Source organism: Brachionichthys hirsutus, chromosome 2 (assembly GCF_040956055.1).
Source record: "Brachionichthys hirsutus isolate HB-005 chromosome 2, CSIRO-AGI_Bhir_v1, whole genome shotgun sequence".
NCBI lineage: Eukaryota > Metazoa > Chordata > Actinopteri > Lophiiformes > Brachionichthyidae > Brachionichthys > Brachionichthys hirsutus.
In genome coordinates, this window is record NC_090898.1 from 14,106,242 (window position 1) to 14,130,199 (window position 23,958).

The following is a 23,958-nucleotide window of genomic DNA, read 5'->3' on the forward strand; positions in this document are numbered from 1 at the left end:
GAATGATCTATCGCCAAAACATTAGCTTGCAATTTCTCCACAACGTGGGCACAGATTAAAAAGAAAAACTGTCACTCCCAGAGCGCTCCGAGACAGAGACGGAAGAGAGAGGGGTTTGCGTCCGGGGCCTCGGATATTGATTACAGATTTGTTTTTGTCAGCCTTTCCAGACTCATGACCCTCGCGCTTGTCTCTGGGGGTGGGGCTACAGCAAGCTAGCGTGACAGATACCCTTAAGTCTGACCCAAGTGTTCGCTTAGCAGCGAGGATCGGTAATGATCCGGACATCGGCGCACGGAAATGCAGATTTTATTCGGCCAGTCTGACAGAGGTTGGCCCAGTGATCAAGGGGCAGATGCACACGAAGGCAACGCGAAAGCTGCAGACCTGCAGACGACGTCGATCAGAGCTCGTCTCCCCGTTTAGTCTTTTGCATGTGAGCTCGCTTATCAAGGCCGAGAATGTAATTGGCTTCGGCGTGCCAGCACAGCTCAGCACATCCGCTCCTGTAACGAGCTCTGCCATCATTCTGTTTTACACTTTAGTGTCTTAGAGCCGAATAGCGGCTTTTCTGCCTCATCCCTTTCTCTGCTAATTTACATACGGTCATTAAACTTGCTGTTAAGACGTAGAAATATATATTAAATATTACACAGGGGGCTGCCAGACATTTCTGATTAGCTTTTGGCGACAGAAAATAAATCTACATTTACATATTCAAAGCAAAAAAAAAAATGTCGCGGTTAATTTGTTGTTTGTGCACAATCCGACACTTTGATTAAGAAGCGCTTGTGCATGTTTTATTAAGCTATTCCAAACCTGATATCTCTACTCCTTCACCTGTCGGCTGTTTTCACCTGACGCACGGGCTCGCAGGCGCGCCACGGGAAGCAGAGCCGTAGTCGCAAAAGCTACATTCAGCTCGCAGGGCGCTTCTTTCACATCCTCGGAAAAGCCTGGTGGAAGGAACGTTAGTGAAGATAAATAGCAGCAGCAAGAATTAAAGCGTTCAGAGTTATGAGAGTGCAAAAATCACCGCGGCGCTTCGGCAACAGTTCTGCGGCTTCTCCTTGTGCTTTGAGAAAAAACATCCTTATATGAAAACAAAGGCCTTTTTTTTTCCTTCCAACTTAGACAAAGACTCCCAGATTAGAGAAGTCGGCAGCTAACATCTAGAAAACAAGAAGCACATCCGGAACACATGGTTTATTTAGAAGCGCCGTTTGAGACGGTTAGCCTGCCCTTCAAAGAAATCCAGGCAAAATCTTGTCAGTTTATCAGTAAAGCAAATTGGTGGCTACAAACGTGTTGCAGAGGCCGACGTGCTGCTTTCGATTGAACGGAGAAGGTCCATGAATGTGCTTACGAATCGGGATACGGCAGGGATAGCGGTTCCTGAGTCCACTAAAAAGAGCGACCCTCAAGTCGTAGCCTGCAGCTAATTAACCGAGTAACCAAGGAGTGATTCCCAAGCTGAAGCCTTGTGGCTTAATTGGCTTGCTAACATTAGATTTTTAACTTCTTTAAAACCCTAAATATGAACAGCTGACTCTATTTGGGGCTTGTCTTCATAATGCAGGAGTTTTTATTTGTGCTATTGTTCCCATATTCCGTGTGTTTAAATGTGTTCGGGCTGATTTCAGAAGCATCCAGGTGAAGTTAATGGATTCAAATAAAGCCAGTTAACACCTTGATGGCCCCCGCGGGGTTTTACACAGGTTGCTCTGTCGCTTTGGGGGGGGGTGTTGTTGTTAGCTGACAAACACAAGACTGGCATTTTAAAGTCAACATATCGCGTGTGCAGCATACTGAGCTGACTCGTGCTAAGGAGAGAGCTCGGGGGGCAGGGACAGTCGTAGAGGCAACAATCGTTACCATGAACGCGTGGCGAGGAACGACGGGGGGTATCGATGAGATCAGGGAATGATTTTTAGCTTGCTTTTGGATCTCGCAGACGTCACCCGGAAAAAAGCAGATTGCCGTCCTAATTGTCTGTTAGAAATCCTCACATACTTTTGATGCATTCCAATCTGGCTCCGTCTCAATGGTGTCAAAGGAAGTGATGAATCCTTAATAATCTGTGTTTGTATTTAATGCTTAACGAGGTCTGCCAGGTGCAAAATGCACATTTGGTGAAATGGGAGCCGTCCGAAAACAGAGATTCAGGATTTTCTGGGTGGATCATTGATCAATAATCAGTGGGAACACTGCAGACTGTTGCTAATCACAGATCAAAATGTCACTTCTGTACTTGACATAATAAAAGCATTTGGGACGTATCAATACCGCTTTTGCCACTGGAGTACTTAAATTTGAGTGTGTATACTGATACCATGGGCTGATGCAAGTACTTACAGTATTTGGAATCGCCAGCCACTGACAGTAACTATAGTAACAGCATGAGAGGAGGCGTTCCATCAAGGCACCCGGCTCAGTCTGCCGTCTTGCACAGTCCGAACACTCTGCTGTTCTGCAATTTACATTGCAAAAGAAAATGACTCGTTTGTTTGTCTGATCGGCCTTTTTAAGGACCGCTAGTCAAAGTATTTAGAATAAATTTCACCCCAAAACAACAATGGATAGCTTGCTTGTTGGGGCAAATCTACTTTTTACTGTGTGGAGGCAGTGTGATTTCTTATTTGTGATTTGGACTCCGGTATTGACAGTTGCACATAAAATAACTTCCTTTGTAGTTTGTATCTGTCAGTGTCAGCGCTTTGCTTTTTGGTTTTTTGTGTGTGTGTTAAACCAATCTGGTTGTATCTATGGACATATAAAAAGGGGATTGAGTACTGGTGATGTCATTCAGACCCAGAGTCTGCACATGATTTATCCCCATCGTGTCGAGACGGTCTCTCCACCCGGCTGCATCTTCACTGTTTCCAATAGAAATCTTTTCAGGCCCGGTGACAGGAGCTGATAGAGACCTTTCAGCTACTTCCATGCAAACCACTTAAAACCAAGCGATCGCACAGGAGCGGGCGACTCGATGAGCCACACTCATCGCGCTTCCAAATATTTGACAATATTTGGCTTCCAAAACAATCATTTTATTGGCCTGTCGTCGGTCTGGCGGGATGTCTCATCGGCCGGGCGGCGATGGAAGAGGAACACTGGATTTCTTATGCGCGGCGATTTGCCCCTAGCTGACGGATGACGTGGATGATTTTGGACGATACACCAGCTGTGTGCGCTTTGCAGCCACAGTCTATATAAGGCACAAGTTCCATCGGAGATTTGTATGCTGAGCGGTTTAGACGCAGCAACAAGAATTAGCGATCCACTTCGATCTCGATGTGTAGAAGAGCGCTGGCATCTCCTCCTGCTCTCTTTGCCTTGCCTCCCTTTGCGATTCCCATGCAGGGTGGAGCATTGCAGGAGCAGTTTAAGCATCTGCGGTGTAGACTTTTTGCTGGAAATTGTGTTTTGAAGTAAAGCCACAGGGTGTACTGACCGCCACGGCCCAGCACGGAGCTTATTTGAGGTGCGTTTCTGTTTCCAGCTTATGCATCTCCAGTGTGGACTTGTAGTGGAAAACGTGTCTCCGTGGATGCCACAGGTCATGCTGGTGCAGAGTACAATGAAAGAGGGTGATTGTTTTTAGTTTGCGCATCTTCTGTATGGTATCGTGGTGAAAGTTGTGTCTCAGTGGATTCTATAGGGGCATGCTGAGCGCCAGAGCGGGTTAAATAAATTCATTCTGGTGTTAAAGTACAAAAAGAAAGAGGAAGAGGGTGTTACTGGGAGCTGTGAGGAAAAAAAACAAACGTTACCTACTTAATGCTGCTTTGATGCATGGTGAAAGATCAAGAGACGTAAGAAATAAGGAGGAAACCGGATGGGCAGACTTCACAACCTGTCTGCAAAGCATGTGTAGGAAGACGCGCCCCACCTGAACGGAAGCATGAGGCAGCTCACGCTGAGAAAACCGGGATTTCAATGCAACTTGCAGTTTCAGCCCCCCCCCCCCCAAAAAAAAACAGCCGTGTGTGGAAGTGGAAGACACAAATTCAACCTTTACTTGGCTGCGTTTCAAAACTTCCCGCCTCCTTTTTCTCTTCCTTAACTTACTTTTCTCCCTCACCTTGGTCAAGTGCAGGAAGTCGTGGCATGTAATACGCATGCGTGAATAAAAATGGCGTATACCCACGGAAGGCAAGAATGCCACTGCTTAGCCTTTGACACTTAATATTTCCAATGGCTTCTGTACCTCCCCCACCCCCCCATTATTAGCCTTCTTCCATGTCCCCCTCCAAATGCAGCTGGTTCTGTTCACCGAAACGAGTCCAATGCAAGACTGGAGTGGTGCTGTGTCCTTGCATTTTACCCGGAGGTTATCTGAGATGACCAACTCCATCAACATGTCTTTCCCCCTGCCCACAGGCAGTGAGCTTGGGTGCAGAGATGCAGGAGGTTGTGTGGTTACTGACCAAGTCCTTGGAGGTGATCCAGCAATAGTGTAAGGGGCACCTCCGCCCTGGGTTCCTACCCTGAGGTTGCTTGTGATGTCGGTCTCAGGTGCATTTGGAAGACGTAGCTGGGTGAAGCGCTCCACTCAGAGCACACCTTTTTTTTAGTTTGTCTTTAGTTAAGGGGTGGGGGTGGGGGAGATTGAGGACCTGAACTGAGGACCTGAACTGCTGCCAGCCACCAGGGGGCGATCAAGATATTTCTGGAGGAGCTCTCCTGCCGTCCATCTTTATTTTACAGTCAATTGAAGTAGCAAGGAGCAGATGCTGTATGTGATTCTTAATTGGGCAAAGCAAATGATTACAGACACTTGAGCAGATCATATAAAACGCTCTACATGCAGAATCCCAGGTAAAGATGGAAACGGCAGATACCGCAGCTCTGCTCCGGCATTCCTTTGGGAGTGATAATGTTCTGCCTTATGCATGAGACACTAAGGCAGCTCCACCTCTGCAGAATATACTGCATTCATTCTGGCAGAATTTTCAATGGAGGTTTCTGGCTGCTGGCACTCAGTTCTTGCTGTGAAGTACAGCAAAATACATCCACTCCAATAATCAGGTGCACTACAGACTTATTCATATTGGCTTTAAATATGGTGTTTTGCTTTGGTTGAACTTTTTCTCTCCTTCCCCTCCAAGTAAACTACTGATACCCAAGGGATCCATTGACAGCCCTCATATTCAGGCATTTCTCCATGTCTCCCTTTATACTCCCTTTATACCCCCCCCCCCCCCACTAGCACCCCCAGCTACAGTTATATAAAGATGAAAGCAAGCTAAAGTGTGTCGGCGATTCACGTAGTATTTTGAATTACCTTTGAATGTATTTACCTTCGATCCACACGCATGAAAACAGATTCACGTATACATGCTGGAACATTCCCTGCGTTGTCAAACTCAGCATTCAATATTTGCAGTTTCTATTTATTTTACAAATGAACTACAGGCGCGATATGAAAATGTGATTCTCACAGTCCGTGTCAATGAGGTGCAGGAGTTCCCTCGAATTCAGTGCTAAGAAGCACATCTTTGTGTGTTTGCTGTGTTTTAGATGACACTCAGTGATGCAGTCTCTAGTACCCTTTTTGATAACCTTTTCCCACGCAGACTCTTTTGAGACATTGCCGGAGCCACTATTTGTTTTTGACCGCCATAAAAGCATTTTCAACATTTTTTAAGAGGCTTTTCCTCTTTCAATTCATTTGGAATGCAATAATGGATTGATTTTGTTTGCATTTTGAACATAGTGATAATAATGCTCTTGCTTAAAATAGCCCCGTCTGGTATTAAAACTTCAGACTCTATTGCCACAAAGGTCTACAAATAATGTAAAATGCCCCAAGACTATAGAATAATTCTCCATCCTAAGATTATAAATTATTTTATAGGAAGAAAATGGAAATCTATAGAATGGAACTAACAACTGCATTTACCTTCAAAACGGACTTATTTACTTGTCTTATATTGGCGGCTGTGAAAGTTAAATTCTATATTGGATAACTTAACTTGCGATGTAAGCATGTCCTGGTAATTGTATTTGTTTTTTTGTGAGTAATATGCAATATTGTGGTGTGCAGCGCTCACACTAATGCCGAATCCCCATGCGCTTTAAAATCACTCAAGGGTGTTGATTTTGTCTAAATAATGAATAGACACAGACTTCACAAGTTGACAGTGAAAAATTTCCCTGATGGAATGTTTTTCACAGTAAAAGAATTTAGCTGAGCACAAAATAAAAAAGTATGCAACGCGAAATTCTTAAATTAATTTCCTAATTCAGTTGGGGGAGAGGTGGTAACTATTTTACAGTCAGCGTTTTGCTGCAGAGGGACTGATAAACAGGGAGACGGTGAGTCAACAAGGAACGAAGCCTGCGCTGAATGTTCTGTTTTTTTCTCACTCCTATTGTAGATGAACATGGACATTTGAAAATATACCTGCCCAAGAAGCTGCTTGAATGTCTACCAAAATGCACCTCGCTGCCAAAAGAGAGACACCGGTGGAACACGAATGAGGTAAGGCCACGCCACACCAGTCCACCTCCTCGCAGAGGGACCGTCTAGAAGACACGCCTCTCTTTCAGACACATTTGTAAGTTTCACCTGAACTAAATGAGAGGCAGATTTGAGTCTTGCTTTTAATTTCCCTACTTCTTGTCATGCTTTAAATCCCTTAAATTCCAAGTGCAGAATCAGAATTAGCTTTTGTTAGAACCAAAGCATCACATTTAAAAAACAATTGAAGGTCTTAAAAATCAATACGTTATCTGCATGCTTCCTAACCTTGAGGATTGTTTGTTTGAAATAATCAGCATAAATATAACTTTGTCCTGATGCAATTCTTCATTTTTGAACGATGCAACCTCTGTCATAAATGAAAGTTTAATATCGTGTGCATGTCTTATTCACCAACAGCAAATAAGCTGAGGCGTATTCCTGCTGTGAATGCTATCAGTGTCTTACATCTTATATTTCCACCGTAGCGGGACAGCAAACGCACCGCTGCACTTTTTATTGGTTTAAATTGAAATCAAAAACACTTTGTTTTTGTGAAAGGATGCCAAGGATGTCCTTTGCTACAGTTTCCCTTTTGCTGCTCCTGAAAGTCAGCGAATTTAGAGTTTCATTGTGTAGCTTGTTTTTTTGTTGTTGTGTGAAATTAAAAAGTTAAACATGTCAAAACATATCTTTTTATGTGAGAATATAAGAGTCTCTTGGAAAAATAAACAGCAGAATGAATTCCTCCCTTAATCTCAGTGTCACACAATAACGGCATTTTCTAAGAGAAAAAAAAATCAATTCTAATGAAGGGTAAAAAAAACCAAATTGAAATGTCTTCACAGCTTCAAACATTCATTCATCTTCTGAACCGCTTTATCTGTAACCGGGTCACACTTGGAGCCTATCCCAGCAGTCAACAGGCGAGAGGCGGGGCACACCCTGGACAAGCCACCAGTTCATCCCAGGGCCGCACACTGATAGACAATCATTTACACACACACTAATTCACCTGATTATGGTGGCGGGAGGAAGCCAGAGAACCCGAAGAGAACCCACGCAGACACCGGGAGAACGTGGAAACTCCTCACAGAAAGCCCGCAAGTCAGAGTTGAACCTGTGACCCTCTTGCTGTGAGGCAACAGCGCTAACCACTTCGCCAGCATGCTGCCCATTGCATGAAACAATTGTGGATAATTTTCCTAACAGGCCAACACTTTAAAAAGCTTAACGAGGCTTTATTTCTTGACCAAGGACTTTCGTTTGCCAGGTATTTTAATTTTTTTTATAAGGGACTGGTTGGTAAATAATTTTCAAATCCATCCTGAATAAATGAAAAACTTCGGCACACCCTTAACCACCGTAACAAATCTTAAGAAACAGCATGCAAATGTCTGCCTTCTGTGCTTTGGATAAACTGTGGGAACATGAGTAGAAATTAAAGTAATGAAAGGTGCTTGGCTGAAGAACAGCTGGAAAACGCACCAGGGGTAATTTCCCATTCATATATGACTTATTTTTTCATATACAACTACAATGGATATTTATCTGAGACATAAATCTGTAAAAGTAGATGGTGGTTTATACACCCAGATTCTGTACATGGCATTCAACCCCCAACCCGAACCGCCATCTGTCATTTTTTCTTTTTGCTCACTTAGCCTGCTGGAGTTATGATTATTTTTTTTTTATAATCCTTGTGTATTGCTAATTGGCTGATGTTGTAACTTGTTTGCCCGGTCTGACCTGCATTGTGCTGCTAGCGGTCTAAATTAATTAACACGGTGTTGAAATTGATCTCGGAATAGCAACGTCGAAGCATTTGGTGGGGATAAACGCTGTCGGCTACAGTTGTTAGCATGTCCTGTGATTTATTATCAAATTTAATCATAAGAGACATATTTTAGGAAACGCGCCGCCTTGTATCTGGGCTGCAGATTTGTGGACATTTTGGTGAGCTGATCAGATAGTGAGAAAAATACGGCGGAAAAATAAATAAATGGCTCCGGCGGCATTTTGCTATGCATGTCAATAGTGTTCTCCGGCTTTGAAGAGAGAAAGGCAACCTTTCCTAAAATCAAGGACGTTTCTTTTATTTGCAGAACATGCAAATCAGGATAGTTGTGCGTCATTGGTGGCAGACAGGCAGGAAAGGAGGAAACAGAGAGACTCTTGCTGAGGCAGTTCTGTGACTCTTAGTAAAAGTGACGCCTCATCAATTCTGAGCATATTTCTGGCGCTAGCACAGCGTGCAGAATGCACTAATTTCCCACTTTTTACGATGAAGGAATATCAGTCGTGTAGTCGGTTACGGCTGCTAATGCTTGCTGGATAATATACATTTTGCACAGATTGGTTTTTTATGTCCTGTAACATGGACTCGTCAGCTTTTGCATTCTTGGGTTAGGTTAGGTTCAGTCGTGTCATTTATTTTTCTTCTCCACATGGTGCAGCTACGGTGGATTCCCCGATCAATCTGTCGGCCGATCGAAAGAAAATTTGAAGTTCAAGCAAATATTCACGCAAGAATAAACGGTTTGCATGTTAGCAGGATAATTCGAGCTATCGACACATCTGCATGAAACTTTTATTAGAGGTTGGCATTGGAAGGAATGGAACAGGTGATTCATCTCCGGAAGAATCACCCCAGTGGAACAGGAAATGCTGACTCCTGTGGAACAGTTGTTTTTCCCGATGCTGAAAGATGGAGACGGGTCAAAGTCCCCGGTGTTTGCTTTAATGGTGAATGTAGGAATGGGAATATTAGCCGGTGGGGAACTGGGGAATGTTTTGTGGCTTCCGAACTTTTTCAGATGAATCAACAGTAAAATAGAATAAAAAAATAGCCTTTATTTGTCTTTAAAATGAAACATAGCAAACTTGTTGTACATTTCTAGATCCCGTCTATCTCCAGGAAGGCATTCCTAGCATTCCTAAAATGACCACAAACATACTGGAAAACCTTGCGTGTATTCCTTTCGGTGAAATATCCATTAAGCGTATTGTTCCTCTCACATTAAGCTCACGTTTCGGAAATTTACATTATTTGCATCTTGTTTCAAATCCTGGATGTTTCACGGAGCGGTGCGTGATTAATTTTAATAGCGGTGGAAATGATGGCGCATAAGACTCGCTGCTTGGCAACGTTAATCTGAAAGGCGAAGGAGTGGGACCTACGGTCTCGCTGTTTAGGTAGAAATTAAGCAAGTACAGAACTCTTAATTTCCTCCCCGGGGTAGTCCCTTAAGAAGAAGTCCTTTCAGAATACATTTCAAGCATTTACGGGGAAATTACATAAACCAATCGAATCAAAATTCAAGGGAAGGCGTTGGACTTTGGAAGATTGAATCGTACTCACATCACTGAAGCATGAGCTGAGTGCGAGGAACGGATATGCTATCAGCCTTCAAATTATCAATGGGGGGTGGGGGGGGGGGGGAGAGAAGTTCCTGGCAGTGCTTGAGAATTCACAGAAAAACAAGGCATTATTGGAAGAAAGACAAGAAGGTCATTTTGTAAGGTAGTATTTCTTAATTCGGGGATTTCTGTGTGTGACCATGAGCCACTTTAAAACAAGTATGTTTGTATGCCAACATGTCCCTCAACGAAAGCTACTTTTCCCTTCGAGCTGCTCTTTCAGCCGTTGGCGTCACCACGTCTCCGAGGTGAGACGGAACGGGAAGAAATCCGTCCAGAATTCCGCTCAGGTTTGCGTCGAAGCGCCATTGTCTGCCGGGTGCTCTGGCACGATGACCTCTATTTTCCTAGACATTTCAGCTGAGATTAGAATCTCTTTAAAGAAGGACATCTCACACAGAAATGGCTTTAGGCTTATATCCCTTTCAAGATCAAACAGCTTGAGTCAGCCTGATGTTTGGCGACACTGGCACGAAGGTTGCTGGACTAAAGATGAGTCTGGGAATTGCAATTTTTGCCGTTGCTTTTCTTTTCCAAGACAGGCTTCTTGCACTTTGGTTTACTTTACTATTCTCTGATTCAGTTTGCGTTTTTGTAGGAATTAATGTGAGCTCGTCGTCCGTTGAGAGAAATTATTGATCGATCTATCTATATCTATCTATCTATCTATCTATCACTTTGGAACTTTTATTAACATTGCAGAAAGTGGAACTTCAAAATGTGTTCCTCAATATCTCGGTTGATTATTGATCAGTGTTTATGGAATTGGACACAATCATATTAGAAGCATCATCTTACAGCTGAGTCGATTCCACATCGGAACAGGTCAATGGATTTGTTACCTCCAGCAGGGAGGTTCTGTTTTTGTCTGTTAGCAGGACTATGGGAAACTGATGGATGGATCTTGTTGAAAGCAAATCTGAAGATGAGTCTTGGTCTAATTTAGAGCCCATTAAATTTTGAGAGCGATCCAGATAGACGTCTAGAGTTTTCCATTTACTTATAATGGAGGCTTTTTCAAAGGTCTTGTAAAATATGCATTCAATTTACTTACCTTAAAGGGGTCCGATATGCACCATCATGGAAAATGTATTCTGGATCGGATCCAGAATGAGGTCAGGAAAAAATATTACATTTTAACATTAAAAACCCCATTTATTGATTAAAAAAATCGGGTAAAAATACACTTCAGCTCTTATTTACTTTTACACTTCATGGTGTATAAAATCATAAATATTTATTCTTGTGTCATTATGCATGGAAATACACTCAGTGCAAGCACACACAATGACATTATATTTACACCCAATAGTGGGTCCCTGTAAACAGTCCACAAACCCACACATACATGTAGGGGCTCCTTAACATGCAGAGAGGGCATAGGGTCAAGGCGCGGTTAGGGGGGTTGAATCGGTGGCCCTCCGGTTCCCAGCCCAAGTCCGAACCGAAGCCACTGCCTTCGGTTGAGCATGGATGCCGAACCTAAAATGTTGTGACACCCCAACCTTTAATGAACGATGCGCCCCTGCGAACGCTGCTCGCTCCCACTCAGCTCAGAAATGGGCCGCTTTTGAACCGCCGCTGAACTAAAACAGACACGAGCGCTTGATCCCATGCCTCCACTGGGCTGATACACATTTAATGGCCCCGTCGTCAGGAGAAATTCTCTTTCCGCCATCAGAGGTAACACTGCGTGCCTCCTACATGCCGAATGTTATCACTCAGGACGGAACGGGAGCACCGGTAGGAGCACTTAGTGGACTCACCGGGCAGCGGATGTCATGGTCAGGGAAGCAGGCATCAGGAATAGAGCAAATAAAATCAAAGGCAAAATCCGATAAACCTGAGATGGTTAGTAATAGTTTCACCAAAAGACAAAATTCATGCCCAGGCAAAATCACCTCTATCGCTCTTATTGTGTAGAAAATGTTAATTCTATTAACTGTTGCAAGTTTTTTGATATCAGACATTAAATATTAGACTTAGAAATGATCACGCCTGCCAGATAATTTACTGTCCTGACACCGAGTCTCCGGACAAGGATGACATTTTTACCACCATGCTGTATATTGTAATAATAATTAATAATAATGCATGGTAGCCACAAAATCCACCATGTTGGAACCACTGAGTGTTTTATTGAGGTGTTTTAATGACATCACAAATGACGTTAACCCCCTCCATGCCACGGTGCCGTCTTGGATTTTGCTGATATGATTTCACACAGCAATACATTCACTGAATACAGTTATGAGGTAAGATGAATGTTCTTCTTTTTAAACAGCATTGGTTCTTTTTTTTGTACTATTTTTCCCAATCAAAACATTTTAATTAGAAAAGTCTATTCGAATGCAGCGCCACAAACATCCATCTTTATGCTTTCGTTCAGCCTAGCAGTATACGTAAAATACAAATATATTAATATCTTAGTGTGTGCATTATTTTGTTCCTTGTTTCCACTCGTGTATTTTTTTTTAGACGTGGATACGTTGGTGCAGCTCAACCTCGCTTCAGTTTTCCTTTTCGGCAAAACATTCCTGAATGTCACAAAAAGCTTATTTTTCCCATTGACCACAATTTTGTTTATGAAACTGCTGACAGAGCAAACAAGTCCAACTTAGACATATACCTTTATACAATAAAATACTTTCAATCAAGCTGAGAACTATCATAACAGTGAAAACTCTGAAGGTCGAGCAGGAAGTAGTTTACTTAATTTTATGTAAAAACAACAACAACAACTTTAATAGGAGGAAGAAGTGAAGAGAGAGATCAGCTCTTAGTGCAAGGACTTTTCAAAGCTACATTTAACCTGAATGCTTAATTTCCACCGCCACCCACTGACAGGATTCAAAGAGCTATTATGATCATATTTTTTGCCCTCAGCATGTTTTAAAATGCAAATCTGGGAAATCAAAATTTATTTCAGGCCTTTAATCCCCCGTAGCTTTTTAGCCAGTTCAGTTTTTGGATGTCAAGGTTTCTAAAGCCCGACCTTTGATTGTAGCTTAGAGCAGATGCTAATGGTTAGCATATCACCTGTTTGCATTTGCATGTTGGTAGCATTTTGCTCATGCGCTTGTGATCAGGCGCATGCATCAGCAACTTATTAGAAGATTTAAGATTAAAAAACTGGCACGGGCTATTGAAGAGCATTGTCAGAAATAATCGACAGATTAATCAATTAAGAAAAGATGTTACGGGTTCTGCTGCTTGGCTTCTCTTTAATTCCTTCTGTCGTTAATTGAGGCACATTTTTATCTCTGAAGCAGCGAGGTGCCTCCGCTACAAAACACTGCGGGCAATTATTTGCATCTATTTGGCGTGTGGCTGCGTTAAATACAGAGACATCCAGGCATATTTGGCACACCTCGTTTTAGTCTCAGCATTGTAAAATGCAGGCTTGGAGCATATCTTCTGTAAAACCCTCAACTCGATATTGTGCTTGCATTGATCCGAATGGCACCTTTCAGAGACGTCTGGCGACCCATCATTATGCCGTCAAACCTGAACTGCCAGTGTCGTTTGCACGGACAACCGAGATCTGAGGACCAAATCGAACACAAGGTCATGCTTGATTAAATGTCTCTCTTCATTTGAGCTCCTTAACATGCATGGCTTTTCTCCGGAGAGTAATTAAAATGACTTCCACCAATTCCAAATGTTTACAGAAATGCTCATTAGCTTCTCCGGGGCAATCAGTGGAAATTAAAGGCCATGTTTATTTGTTTGTTTATCTGTTTGTTGTTGTTGTTGCTGCTCCACTTACTGGTATTCCTGGTTTTGGTGCATTCAGGGCATCTTCAGGACTTTAAATGAGAATTTTCTGAATTTTGACTTTTTAGATGAGAGCCCCATGGCAAAGTGCCAGAATATTCACTTTTATTCAGCCACAACTTTATATATTATTATAAACTTTATCTTCACACTCAAACACTATTAAATGAATCTCCTTAGTTTCTTTTCTTCATCGTTTGGCTGGGGAAAAGGCCAGAAGCTGGTCGAGTTTCTTTGGATGGCTGACTTCATATTGACTTCCTGTGCGCTTGATAGCCTTGCTGATTGCTAGTGTTGTCGCTTTCTGTGGAGTGTCAATCGCGAGGCTACAAGTGTAATAGGAACCCACCGGTCTGGTCATTCAGGGGGTCCCGTGCGCTATCGGGACCCTTTGCTTCTCCCTCTGGATGTGCACGTCAAGGCAGGGGTCCTCAGTTTCCTCTGAACACACAGGTATCCTCTAAAAATTGCATGACCTCTATTCAGATACAGGTCACTCCACCTCCTGTGGGACGCCTCTAAATTGAACCCAGCTTGTGTCTTCGATTTCTTCCCAGCTCTCTCTCTCTCTCTCTCTCTTCCTCTGGTTTCTTTCCTTTGCTCTTATCTTCTGTCTCTTTCCCTTTTCCCCTCATGTGTTCACTGAGCTGCAAAACTATTCGTGTGTAGATGGAAAGATTTCTACCATTTCTCTGGAAATGCTGGGCCAGGATTTTTCCTGTGCGGAACCACTTTGTAAGTGGAGATTAACTTTATTTGGTCTAGAAAGGAAAATGAGATGTGCATTTGATGCCGGCGTCTATGCTTCAGTAAACTGCTGTATTCTTCCACACACAGCAGACAAACATTAATGGGTACCTCTGTTCGGTCAGCCAGGAGCACATTTTTTACTTTCTCTGCTGTTATCCAAGTAGCTTCCTCGATTTTGAAAATGCTTTTCATATCACGTGTTCAATTTTTAAACTTGTATTCAAACCTTGAGTTTTCCAAAACGAACACCTCTCACTTTTACAAGTCGTGTTCTCTATACAAAGCCTGCAGACCGATTTGTCAAAACAGTCAGGGATGGCTTTAAATTCCACATCCAGCTGTCACAACTAAAAACAACAATCTCTTCAGAAATTACCTTTTCCGGTGTTTGAAATAATTTCCTTTCGAAAAAGCCTGGTTTATATATATATATATATATATATAAAAAAAAGTGATTTGTTTGATTTTGTTGTATCCTCAGAGGCAATTAGCAGATATGAAATTAACAAGAACTTTCTTCTGACAAGTTAAATAGAGAGACAATTAGAGGAAATTGACCAAAATGGAAACAAAAAGAAAACCAAATTGGAGCCTGGGAGAAAAATCGCCTCCACACAGAGGAGAAAATATACAATACGAGGGAAATTTAGTACCACATTGACAAGAGACGAAGCAGATGCATTAAAAGTGATTGCAAACAAACGTAATGCCAGCTTCGCTCTTGTCAGTCGTACACTGTGGAATAAAAATATGGTTTAACATTCCGTCAGAAGGGTGCCAGGAGATTGCAGCTTACAAAAAGGCCACTGCTGCAACTCCCAAGATATGAACACACTCTCTTCTGAACCGTGCATATTACTACAGATAATGTCCTCTTCAGAATAAGAACTATACTGTTTAATGAGTGTCCTTCATGCTTTAGGAGTGCTGCCTGAAACGTAAAAAAAATAAAAATAATTCTAATTGATGTCACATCTTGGGGAAAAATAAAAAAAGAGAACGGAAGGAAGTGAGTTACTTTGCAGACACAGACCTAATACTACCTTCATATCCAAACATCCAGTCCTGTCCTGGAAATGTGTTAATTATTAAGGCACTTCTCCAATAATTAGGAGTTCTGTAGTTCATCTCAGTCAAACATCTCACATGTAGTTTTTCCAGTGTACAACAAAAGCAACCCCGTTGGATCTTTCAGACAGGATGCACCGCCCACTAACGCGCACCAACATCTGGATTTTGTCTTTGAAGAGGCTTGGTGCAATGAATTCGCTCCTCTGTCAATGGCTCTGTGGGGGGTGCAGGTATAGTTTTGTGTTCCTGCTTTGATCGGCTGCAATGGAAAACGTGACGCCCACGTAGACGAGATGTGTGTCCATCACAATTGTGTGTTGTTGCGATCGAGGCTGCTGAGGACGCACATACATCGTTCACTCGCCGTTGTGTTTTAGAGAATGAACTGCTGCAGCATGATATGATGCTGTCAACATTTTGTTTTGAATTACAAACCAGTCATTTATATACTTATATTTCATGATTTATTAATACCCAATATTTTGGCTCTGAATAAAATAAAGTAATAGAATGACAATTTTAATATTTCACCAGAGCAACAAAATTCTTTACTTTGGATTGTACTTTTTTTTTATATTTTTTAAAATCAATTAAACAATTTTTTTCCCTAAGAATCATCAAGCATCAAGAGATGTTTCCCTTTCCCCGAGGTCAGGGATCTGATGGAATATACTTTCTAAGCCCAACACATCCCCTGTAGATAGCTCTGATTGAGTACATCCATTGGAGCAAACACCATCTCGGTTGAACTCCTTCTGTCTGCAATAAAATTGTGCCTTTCCAGGGGCTGAGCTCAAGCTGAGTTCGTATATTTGGGAGTCGAACCCTGTCGGTTATGTATTTGTTGTCCATTTTTAGATGTTCAAAGTTGTTTCGCAACGCTTCATGTAGCTCAGTATTTGTTCGGCTCTGCTGCTTGTCCCATTTAGTATTTCACCAAGGTTAAACAACAGCGCCGGCTGGCAGGAGAACACCATGTATCTTTTTATTTTTACGAAGAGAATGAAAGTGAGGGAGAGAGGCTACTTTCTCCTAGTCCTTAGAGGGAAGCAGATCTTTTTTTTTTTTTTTTTACAGTAACAAAGGAGCACATTATTTCCACGCTACAAAATAAAGCACGTCAGGATGTAGCGGAGGACAGAAGATACTTCATCTGTCGCCGGATGGAGGAGGCTGCCTTGATTCAGGATGGATGTTTCATAGAAGTTCTCCGGGATATCTCTTTGACTGTTCACAAGGAGAGCCGGTGTTTGAGTAATCGCTAGAAAGCCGCATGGGTTCCTCTGATTCACGGCATCCTTCCTCCTTACCCTACTTCCCTTTTCTTTGGTCCATCACTCGCTATCTCCGTCTCTCTCTGTTGCTGTCTCTTGTTGAGTGTTGGTCTTTGATCTCCAAAGATCCTTGAGAATTTTGGAGCCAGCTAACAACAGCCGGCTGGGATTCTCTGTGGGCCCGTTTGGATCCCAGCCCATCATGCCCTTTTCTATCTGATGGACAGCTCCAGGCATGGCAGTGCCTCTGTAGCCCTGCTACATTAGGCCTTCATCTGATTAAACCCTCTCTCATTGTCAAAGGCAGGCAACTAAACTAGGGCTATCGCTGACCTTGTTTGGAAGCAGCAGGGATGGCCTTAAAGTGCAAGCAGTTTCTTGCATATATCCTTCTTATAATACCTTATAATAAATGCCCCTGAATGAACCGACGCAGGTCGCTGGGATCTCTTTTTCAGCTCTTCCCGGTTTCTGCATTTATAGAATAGAGACACTGCCTTTATTATATATATAATATATTATAATGTAATATTTGAAAACAAACCTGAGCATTTTGGCGGGTTGACATGACTGTGGATTCACAGCTGATTGGGTTTTCATTTTCTCTCATGGCTATTCTGCTCAGAAACAAGGCTGATGAACTAGCAGCACGTTTGCATCAAATCAGAGATGCTTCCTCACATAATAATAATTGAGACTTCCTTTTAGAAACTTTAATGCAGAGCAATTGTATATTATAATTCAATATAAAGTACATTTTGACTTTGATGTATTGCAGGAACCAAAACTCTAATCATTTTAAAGAATGCTTGTTTTGTGTACAATCAAATCAAAATCAAAAAGCTTAAAAAGCATATTTCTAAAATGTCTACAATATTTTGTATTTCGAAGGTTTTTTGTAAAAAAAAAAACCCAAAACAAATCTTACTTTGCAAACAATACTCTGGCATAGGTCACACTAACCTTTTAGGTTCTACAACATTTGTTTTGCAGCGAATCGCAGTATTAAAGGTTATTCCGCATATGTTTCAAAGCTGCATGTGTAGGCAACTCATCGGCGTCCCGGTCCAGCAGGACTCAGATGTCCTTTTGGTTGGATGTCCTTGAGCCCTTTGTTCATCTGGGCAGTATGTGAAGTCCTTTTTCTCTTCAAGATGTTTACACATCAATAAAAGTGACTGAATTTGAAAATAAAGCTCACAAGGATGTAATGATCCGTCCCGCAGGTCCCAGATTGAGGACTGGGGAAGTTCTTGAAACCCTTTTTCGCGTGGATAAAGTTGCAAAATAAGGACTCTCTCAGGAGGATTGTCTTCTACCAGTTGTTTAAAGTGATAGGTCATTTATTCTGCTCAACGATCCTTCCTGCTTTGAAGACACTGATGGAGCAGAAATGACTGAGTCCACATTGTGCTCATTTCTGTTCCGCTGTAGTCGCCCAAATGTCTTGAAGTTTCTTTGTACTGGTCTTCTTTATTTCCATAATGTGCAATATCTAATAAAAGTTGAGGACAAAACTGTAGTTGAACAAGAGAATTATGCTAAACTTGAAAGAAAATGGCCAGAGAAATGATGAGAGATAGCAGGTTGGCGTGTTTGCATCACTGCTCAGCTGTCTCCTTTGATTAGATTATTTGCTGGTGTATTATTCTGTCTTCTATGAATGATCTGCGCAGCTTATTTGAAAAGGGGAATATTATGTACAGTATTATGTATTTCTGTTGTGGACTTGAGGTACTGCAAAGCATAGCAACAGTACAAATTGTAGTAATTCAGGTGATTGCTACCTTTGCTACATGGAGAGAGAGACTGGAATAGCAATAAAATGTTAATCTTGCAATTAATATGAAAGACCTATTTAATATAAAAACAATCATTGGCATGATTTTTACATTAAATGCCTCCGGAGCGGTATTCCGAGAGATGCCGCTTGCTTAATCCACCATATTTCAGGACTTGTAAAGCAATGAACCTGAAACTAATTTGAATGAATGTACATTCCAGATAGCCGATGTGTCTGACACAGCGCCCCGATCCTCGTGTGCTTAGCTGTGACTTTTAGTAGCTTCTCTGGCCGGGGACATTAGTTTGAGCTGTCTTTCCCAGCCTTTTATCTTTACTCTTTGTACCCCGGGATTTACTTTGGCATAATGAAATGTTCCGGCTTTTTCGTTTGAATAAGATATGTGGATCCTAACAGTCATAACTTCATGCCGTGACGTGGAGTACAAGCCATTGTAGTCTGACCCCGCCATGCCGGTTGGTGTTGATATTTGCTGCAAGACGCCGTTTGCTCTCCTGCTTGAACCGAAACGGCTGAAGTGTCACAGCGTCTTCCCAGAGTCCATAAATACCTGTCCGCATCTCCTCCCTTTTGTCTTCCGCTCCTTGCATCCTGTCCTTTAGCAGAACCTTGAAGCACTATTCAAATTCTGCGGCGCCTTTTGAAATCTCGGTTGATGAGGTAATACGGACCCGTAGTGGGGCCGCTGTTCTTCCCCTACAGGATATTTTTCAAAGTCACGTTTATATTCTTCAAGTAGAAACGGCTAGAAATGCTTTGATGGTATCTAACAAGAAAAGTGCTTAGAAATCTGGAGGCATGAGCGCTGCAGCGTGGCTTTGTTTCACCCCCCCACCCCCACCCCATGACACGTAAACTATTAATCCATTCAAGCAGTGCTTCCCCCCCCCTGCCTACATTATACAGCAGAAAAGGACAAAAAGAAGTCTCTCCTGAGTTTTTCCACACCAATCCAATCTCATCGCACGACCCTGATGTCTGATGATAAAGGGTGTTTTTTTTTGTGTGGCTATGACTCACTTTCCCCGTCCAGCCACTCCTGTGACCTTTAAGAAGACCATCTAGATTGACTTTCCAAGTATCATGTATAGTATATGAATTGATCATAAGGGGAAGAGATACGTTCCAGTAATACTTCCACAGTGTGTGTGTGTGTGTGTGTGTTAAGTTGTGTCTCTCTTGCCATCCGTGGTGTGTTAGGGTTAGGTCAATATTATATTAGCCCTGCCATTGCATTTTCCACAGCCGCATGAATAATGTAAGATTTAGATATCCCTTCATATAAATACAGCCCATTATTGCGCCGTTTCCTTGGCAGACACACCACAGACAGTTTGTAGTTTCCTCAACAGATTGCATTAACCTTAATGTGAAGGGTCACTGAAATGGTACCCTTAAGATGTTGCCACGGGAGATAGACTCCTCCCTCAAATGAGAAAGGGAACGGATTGTGACCTTGTTGGAAACAATCAATGACCTTTATCTCACCACTGCATAATAAATCCTAGCAAAGAGTTGTTCCACGCATTCTTCTAATGTATTGAGCTGCACCGCCAACATTTATCAACTGGACTCTGTGGCTAAATTATTTAGGATTTGAGCTCAGGCCGCACTTAGTCAGTGGCACCCAGACCAAGTTTGGCCTGTCAAGTTAGATTGATGTGCTCCGCAGAAAGCGAAGAATAGTGGGGGAATGGAACTTTATTAACTCCTTCAAGTAGAGCTTCAGCATTTTCTTTTTTTTTTTGCACGATCACACATAGCAAACTAAATAAAAAATAAAGCATGCACACGCAATCCCCCATTTTATCGAAGCGGTGAAACTGCAAGGTCAGTCACTGCGGATCGACTCTGCTGCACAGACACTTCAGTTAATGAAACACCTGAGCAGCTTCTTGTTGGGAAAACTTCCGTCCGGAATCAAAGCTTGCATCTTCCGGTTTGTGATTGGTCTTTCTTATCTCTGAAGCAAACACCCTTCTCTTAGACAGACACAATTTGTCCCACCCTGCTGGAAGATAAGGAAACCCTCCGACAGCAGTTTGACTTATAATCTAAACTGTACATTTATGTTCGTCCTGTTCGCTTCTTTACCATCATATTGCCACAGGGCCTCCAGCCGAAGCCCTTGAATCAACACAAGGGCTTAAACTACTGTTGTGGGAAGAGGGAAATTGATTTGATTTCCGAGAGCAAACTGTAGATTTTTGCAACGACTGTAAGCGGAAATTGCAGCACCTGAAAGTTTGCTTCAGATCTCAAATCAGAGTCATTGAATGATAACAACACGCTCTTGTAGAAATGCTGAATTTCTTTGGGAACATGAGTCACGCTGACTCTGGTTCTCATATGTCAAAGCTTATATCAAGCAAAGCAAGGGGAAAAAGAACGTCACATGAATAATGACAAAATAATTCAGAGTTTCAGTTTCAGGTCAACAGCAAAGTTCATATTTATATTTTATCCCTTTGCTTTTTGCTCCTTGCTTGGATATTTGCGATCTGTGCTAATAAGAAACCGATGACTTTTACTAAAGCCACAGCGCATTGCTTGACTCTCCAAGAATACTAAACGAGAGTGATGGCTTCAAGCTCAATCGCAATCCAAAATAGCCCTTCAGCCAAATCATATCCCCCCCGGATGAAATATGAAATTGCTCTGATCGTCATATTGTTGCAGGATATCAGCGTTACTATAAAGGAAGCCCTGGAATCCTCATTTAAAATAGCATTGTATACCATTGAGAGCACTGGGCAATATATAATACATTGGTAAATATTGTTTATGTAAACATCATTCAGTATCGTCTAACTTATTTACTCCTTATGCTGATGATGTGAGAACCTTTCTCACTAATGAGAAGACTGCTTTCCCCTCGTCCTTCACTTTTGAAGCCGGTTCTTGTCGGAATTAAACGTCCCGCATTTGAAGTAGTGACTCCTGTTGTTCGATTATTATATTAGCACCATGGGCTAAATGGTGTTTGTGGTTGATAATGGAGAGTTTAATTGATTAATAAAGGTGTGAATTGAACAACACGGGACCTGCACGTCTTCCATGCTATGTATGGGACTGGTGGAGGATCAAGTTGGTTTCACTTTGCACAGCAAACACACATCTACGCGTTACGGGACACGCTGTGTTTCAACCCTACAGATGACAAATCATCTAATCTCATCTAATGTTGCGATACGTTTGAATAAAGTCTTCTATACAGAGCAGTCGCCCTAAATCGGATCCACCTCCACAGAATCCTTCTGCAATGCCGTTACACATCTGATGTTCTATTATTTAAAATGAAGGACGCCCTACGACAAAAAATAATAATAACAAAAATCAGCATAAACATGATACTTTCTATGCTACCTCAGCATCGTCACGCATGAGCCAATAATCACGCAGATGCTGATGGAACCTTGAGCTAGCAGTCTGTGGCAGAAGCTAACATCTGTATTAGATTAGAAAAAGAAAGAAAAAAAGCACAGACATTTTAATACAGATTGTCTTGCCGCTTGTGCAATAAGACATCAAAGAAGGGATGATAGTGTCATTGCATAATGAACTACACGAGGCTTCTGCTTCTGCTAGCGGACTCAAAAAAAAAAAACCTGTTAGCACAACATGCTATCTGGTGCCAGTTTGCTGACATGATGGCTTTTCCAGTGAGTGAGCAGAGCTGCCAGTGTAGTGTCTGGGCCGGAATGGGCTCGCGCTGTCGAAGGGAGGGGAGGATGAGGCTCTCTGCTGCTCTATAAATACCCCCGTCACGCTTATATCAAATAAGCCCTCCACACCAAAGGACTGGCGTGAGTGGGGACGGGGGGACGGGGGGGGGGGGGGGGCGGGGGGGGGGTCTGGAAAGGTCAGCGTTACGCTCAATAGCACATTCATATGAGCGGTGCTTGTGCATTGATGTTTATCTTGATGGCTGTCGCTGATAAAAAAAATAATCATTAGAATTAATTACCCAGGGAGTTGAAATGCATCCAAAGGCTGTTAAATTTATCATTACATTTATCATACTTCACATAGTACTGTGGGCGATAGTTAAATGACTCCATGGTACTCGTGTATTTATATTACGTGTTACATTTATGCTATGTTTGACATATTTCTGGGTTTTATTTATCTGATCTGATGGGCAATACAACATGGCGTCCCCATTGTTTTGTGATCTGACACAAAATCGTTTTTTATTTATTAAAATTTATGCTTTCAAAGATTTAGAGAGCATTGTCGCCGTGTTACAATACTTACTCAATTGAAAGAAACTAACTTTGGGTCGGACGTGGAAAAAGGACGAGCGTTCTGCTCGCGTCCTTGGGACCTGACAATGGAGAATAATAATTCCTTTGTCACTTCTTGGTTACGGGGACTCGAGGAAATACGGGATATTGTTGTTTTCCCTGTGAGGACAGGTAACTATCCTCCAGCCGGCCCTTAATGAGCGTTGTTAGCAGCATTGTTACGTTCTGACTTGTTTGTGCGCCAAAAAAAAACGGCCCCCTCAAGACTCCGGTGTCGGAGAACCTTCCATTTAAAAGGCAAACACACACACACGGACGCCGCCGCCGCCGCCGCAGCTGCTCGTGCCGACGATGATGAAGTTTCTGGGGAGCGAATGATAATCTTGACATTGCATCCTCCTAAGTCAGTGAGCCATGCGGTAAAGATATGGATGTGGCGTCGGCAGATTGGGAGGTAGATTTCCCATCTACACTTCCTGTGATGGCTGGCGCCTCGGGTGGAGCAGCTATGTAAATAATACATGCCCGTAGATGTGAAACATGCCCAGATAACCTTCGAGACAGGTGCGGATCAGTGGCTTCATATTAGCTGATAGGATTATGGTTAAAATCTAGAGTAACCTCTCCATAAAAAAAATCAAAAAAACACCAATTCACCAAATAGCAGGCTACAAGGGTACATAGTGTTCGGTCGATAGGGACGGGTAGAAGGCAACAATGGGCAATGGGGGGGGGGGGGGGGGGGGGTAATTGCTCTGCAATCAGATGATGGGACTGACAGAAAAAAAAAGTGAAAGTCAACAGCCTGAATTTAAAGATTTCATCTATATTCAAGCATGAATTTTTCACAAAGTCCAAGTCATGAGCTTGCTTTGTTTCCGGTCAGTAAGTCACAGAATCATTGTGATATTTGTAAGGGGTGACCTGCATATTCGGATGAAACCCCCCATCCTCTGCTGAAAGCCTGTGTTTTACAGCCAGTTACATCGGCCTCAATATGCAAATACGGCAAACTTAATCTCAGCGAGAGCCTCCAGTGTCTGGGCTCTGTGGAGAGGAGAATTCACTGAGCATATGTTGGAATCCATAAGAGAGAAAAACACATAGAGAAGAAAACTCGTTCTCTCTCTTGTCCCATCTGTCTGCAGA

The 23,958-nt window shown here is 42.4% G+C and overlaps 1 protein-coding gene across 1 annotated transcript in view; it reads left to right on the forward strand.

Moving 5' to 3' along the window:
- Positions 1 to 23,958, forward strand: part of camta1a (calmodulin binding transcription activator 1a) — a 247,302-nt gene that overhangs the window by 7,362 nt on the left and 215,982 nt on the right. Inside the window, exon 3 of the mRNA XM_068744294.1 lies at positions 6,384 to 6,487. Coding sequence (XP_068600395.1) covers positions 6,384 to 6,487 — 104 coding nt within the window. The remainder of the gene's footprint in view (positions 1 to 6,383; positions 6,488 to 23,958) is intronic.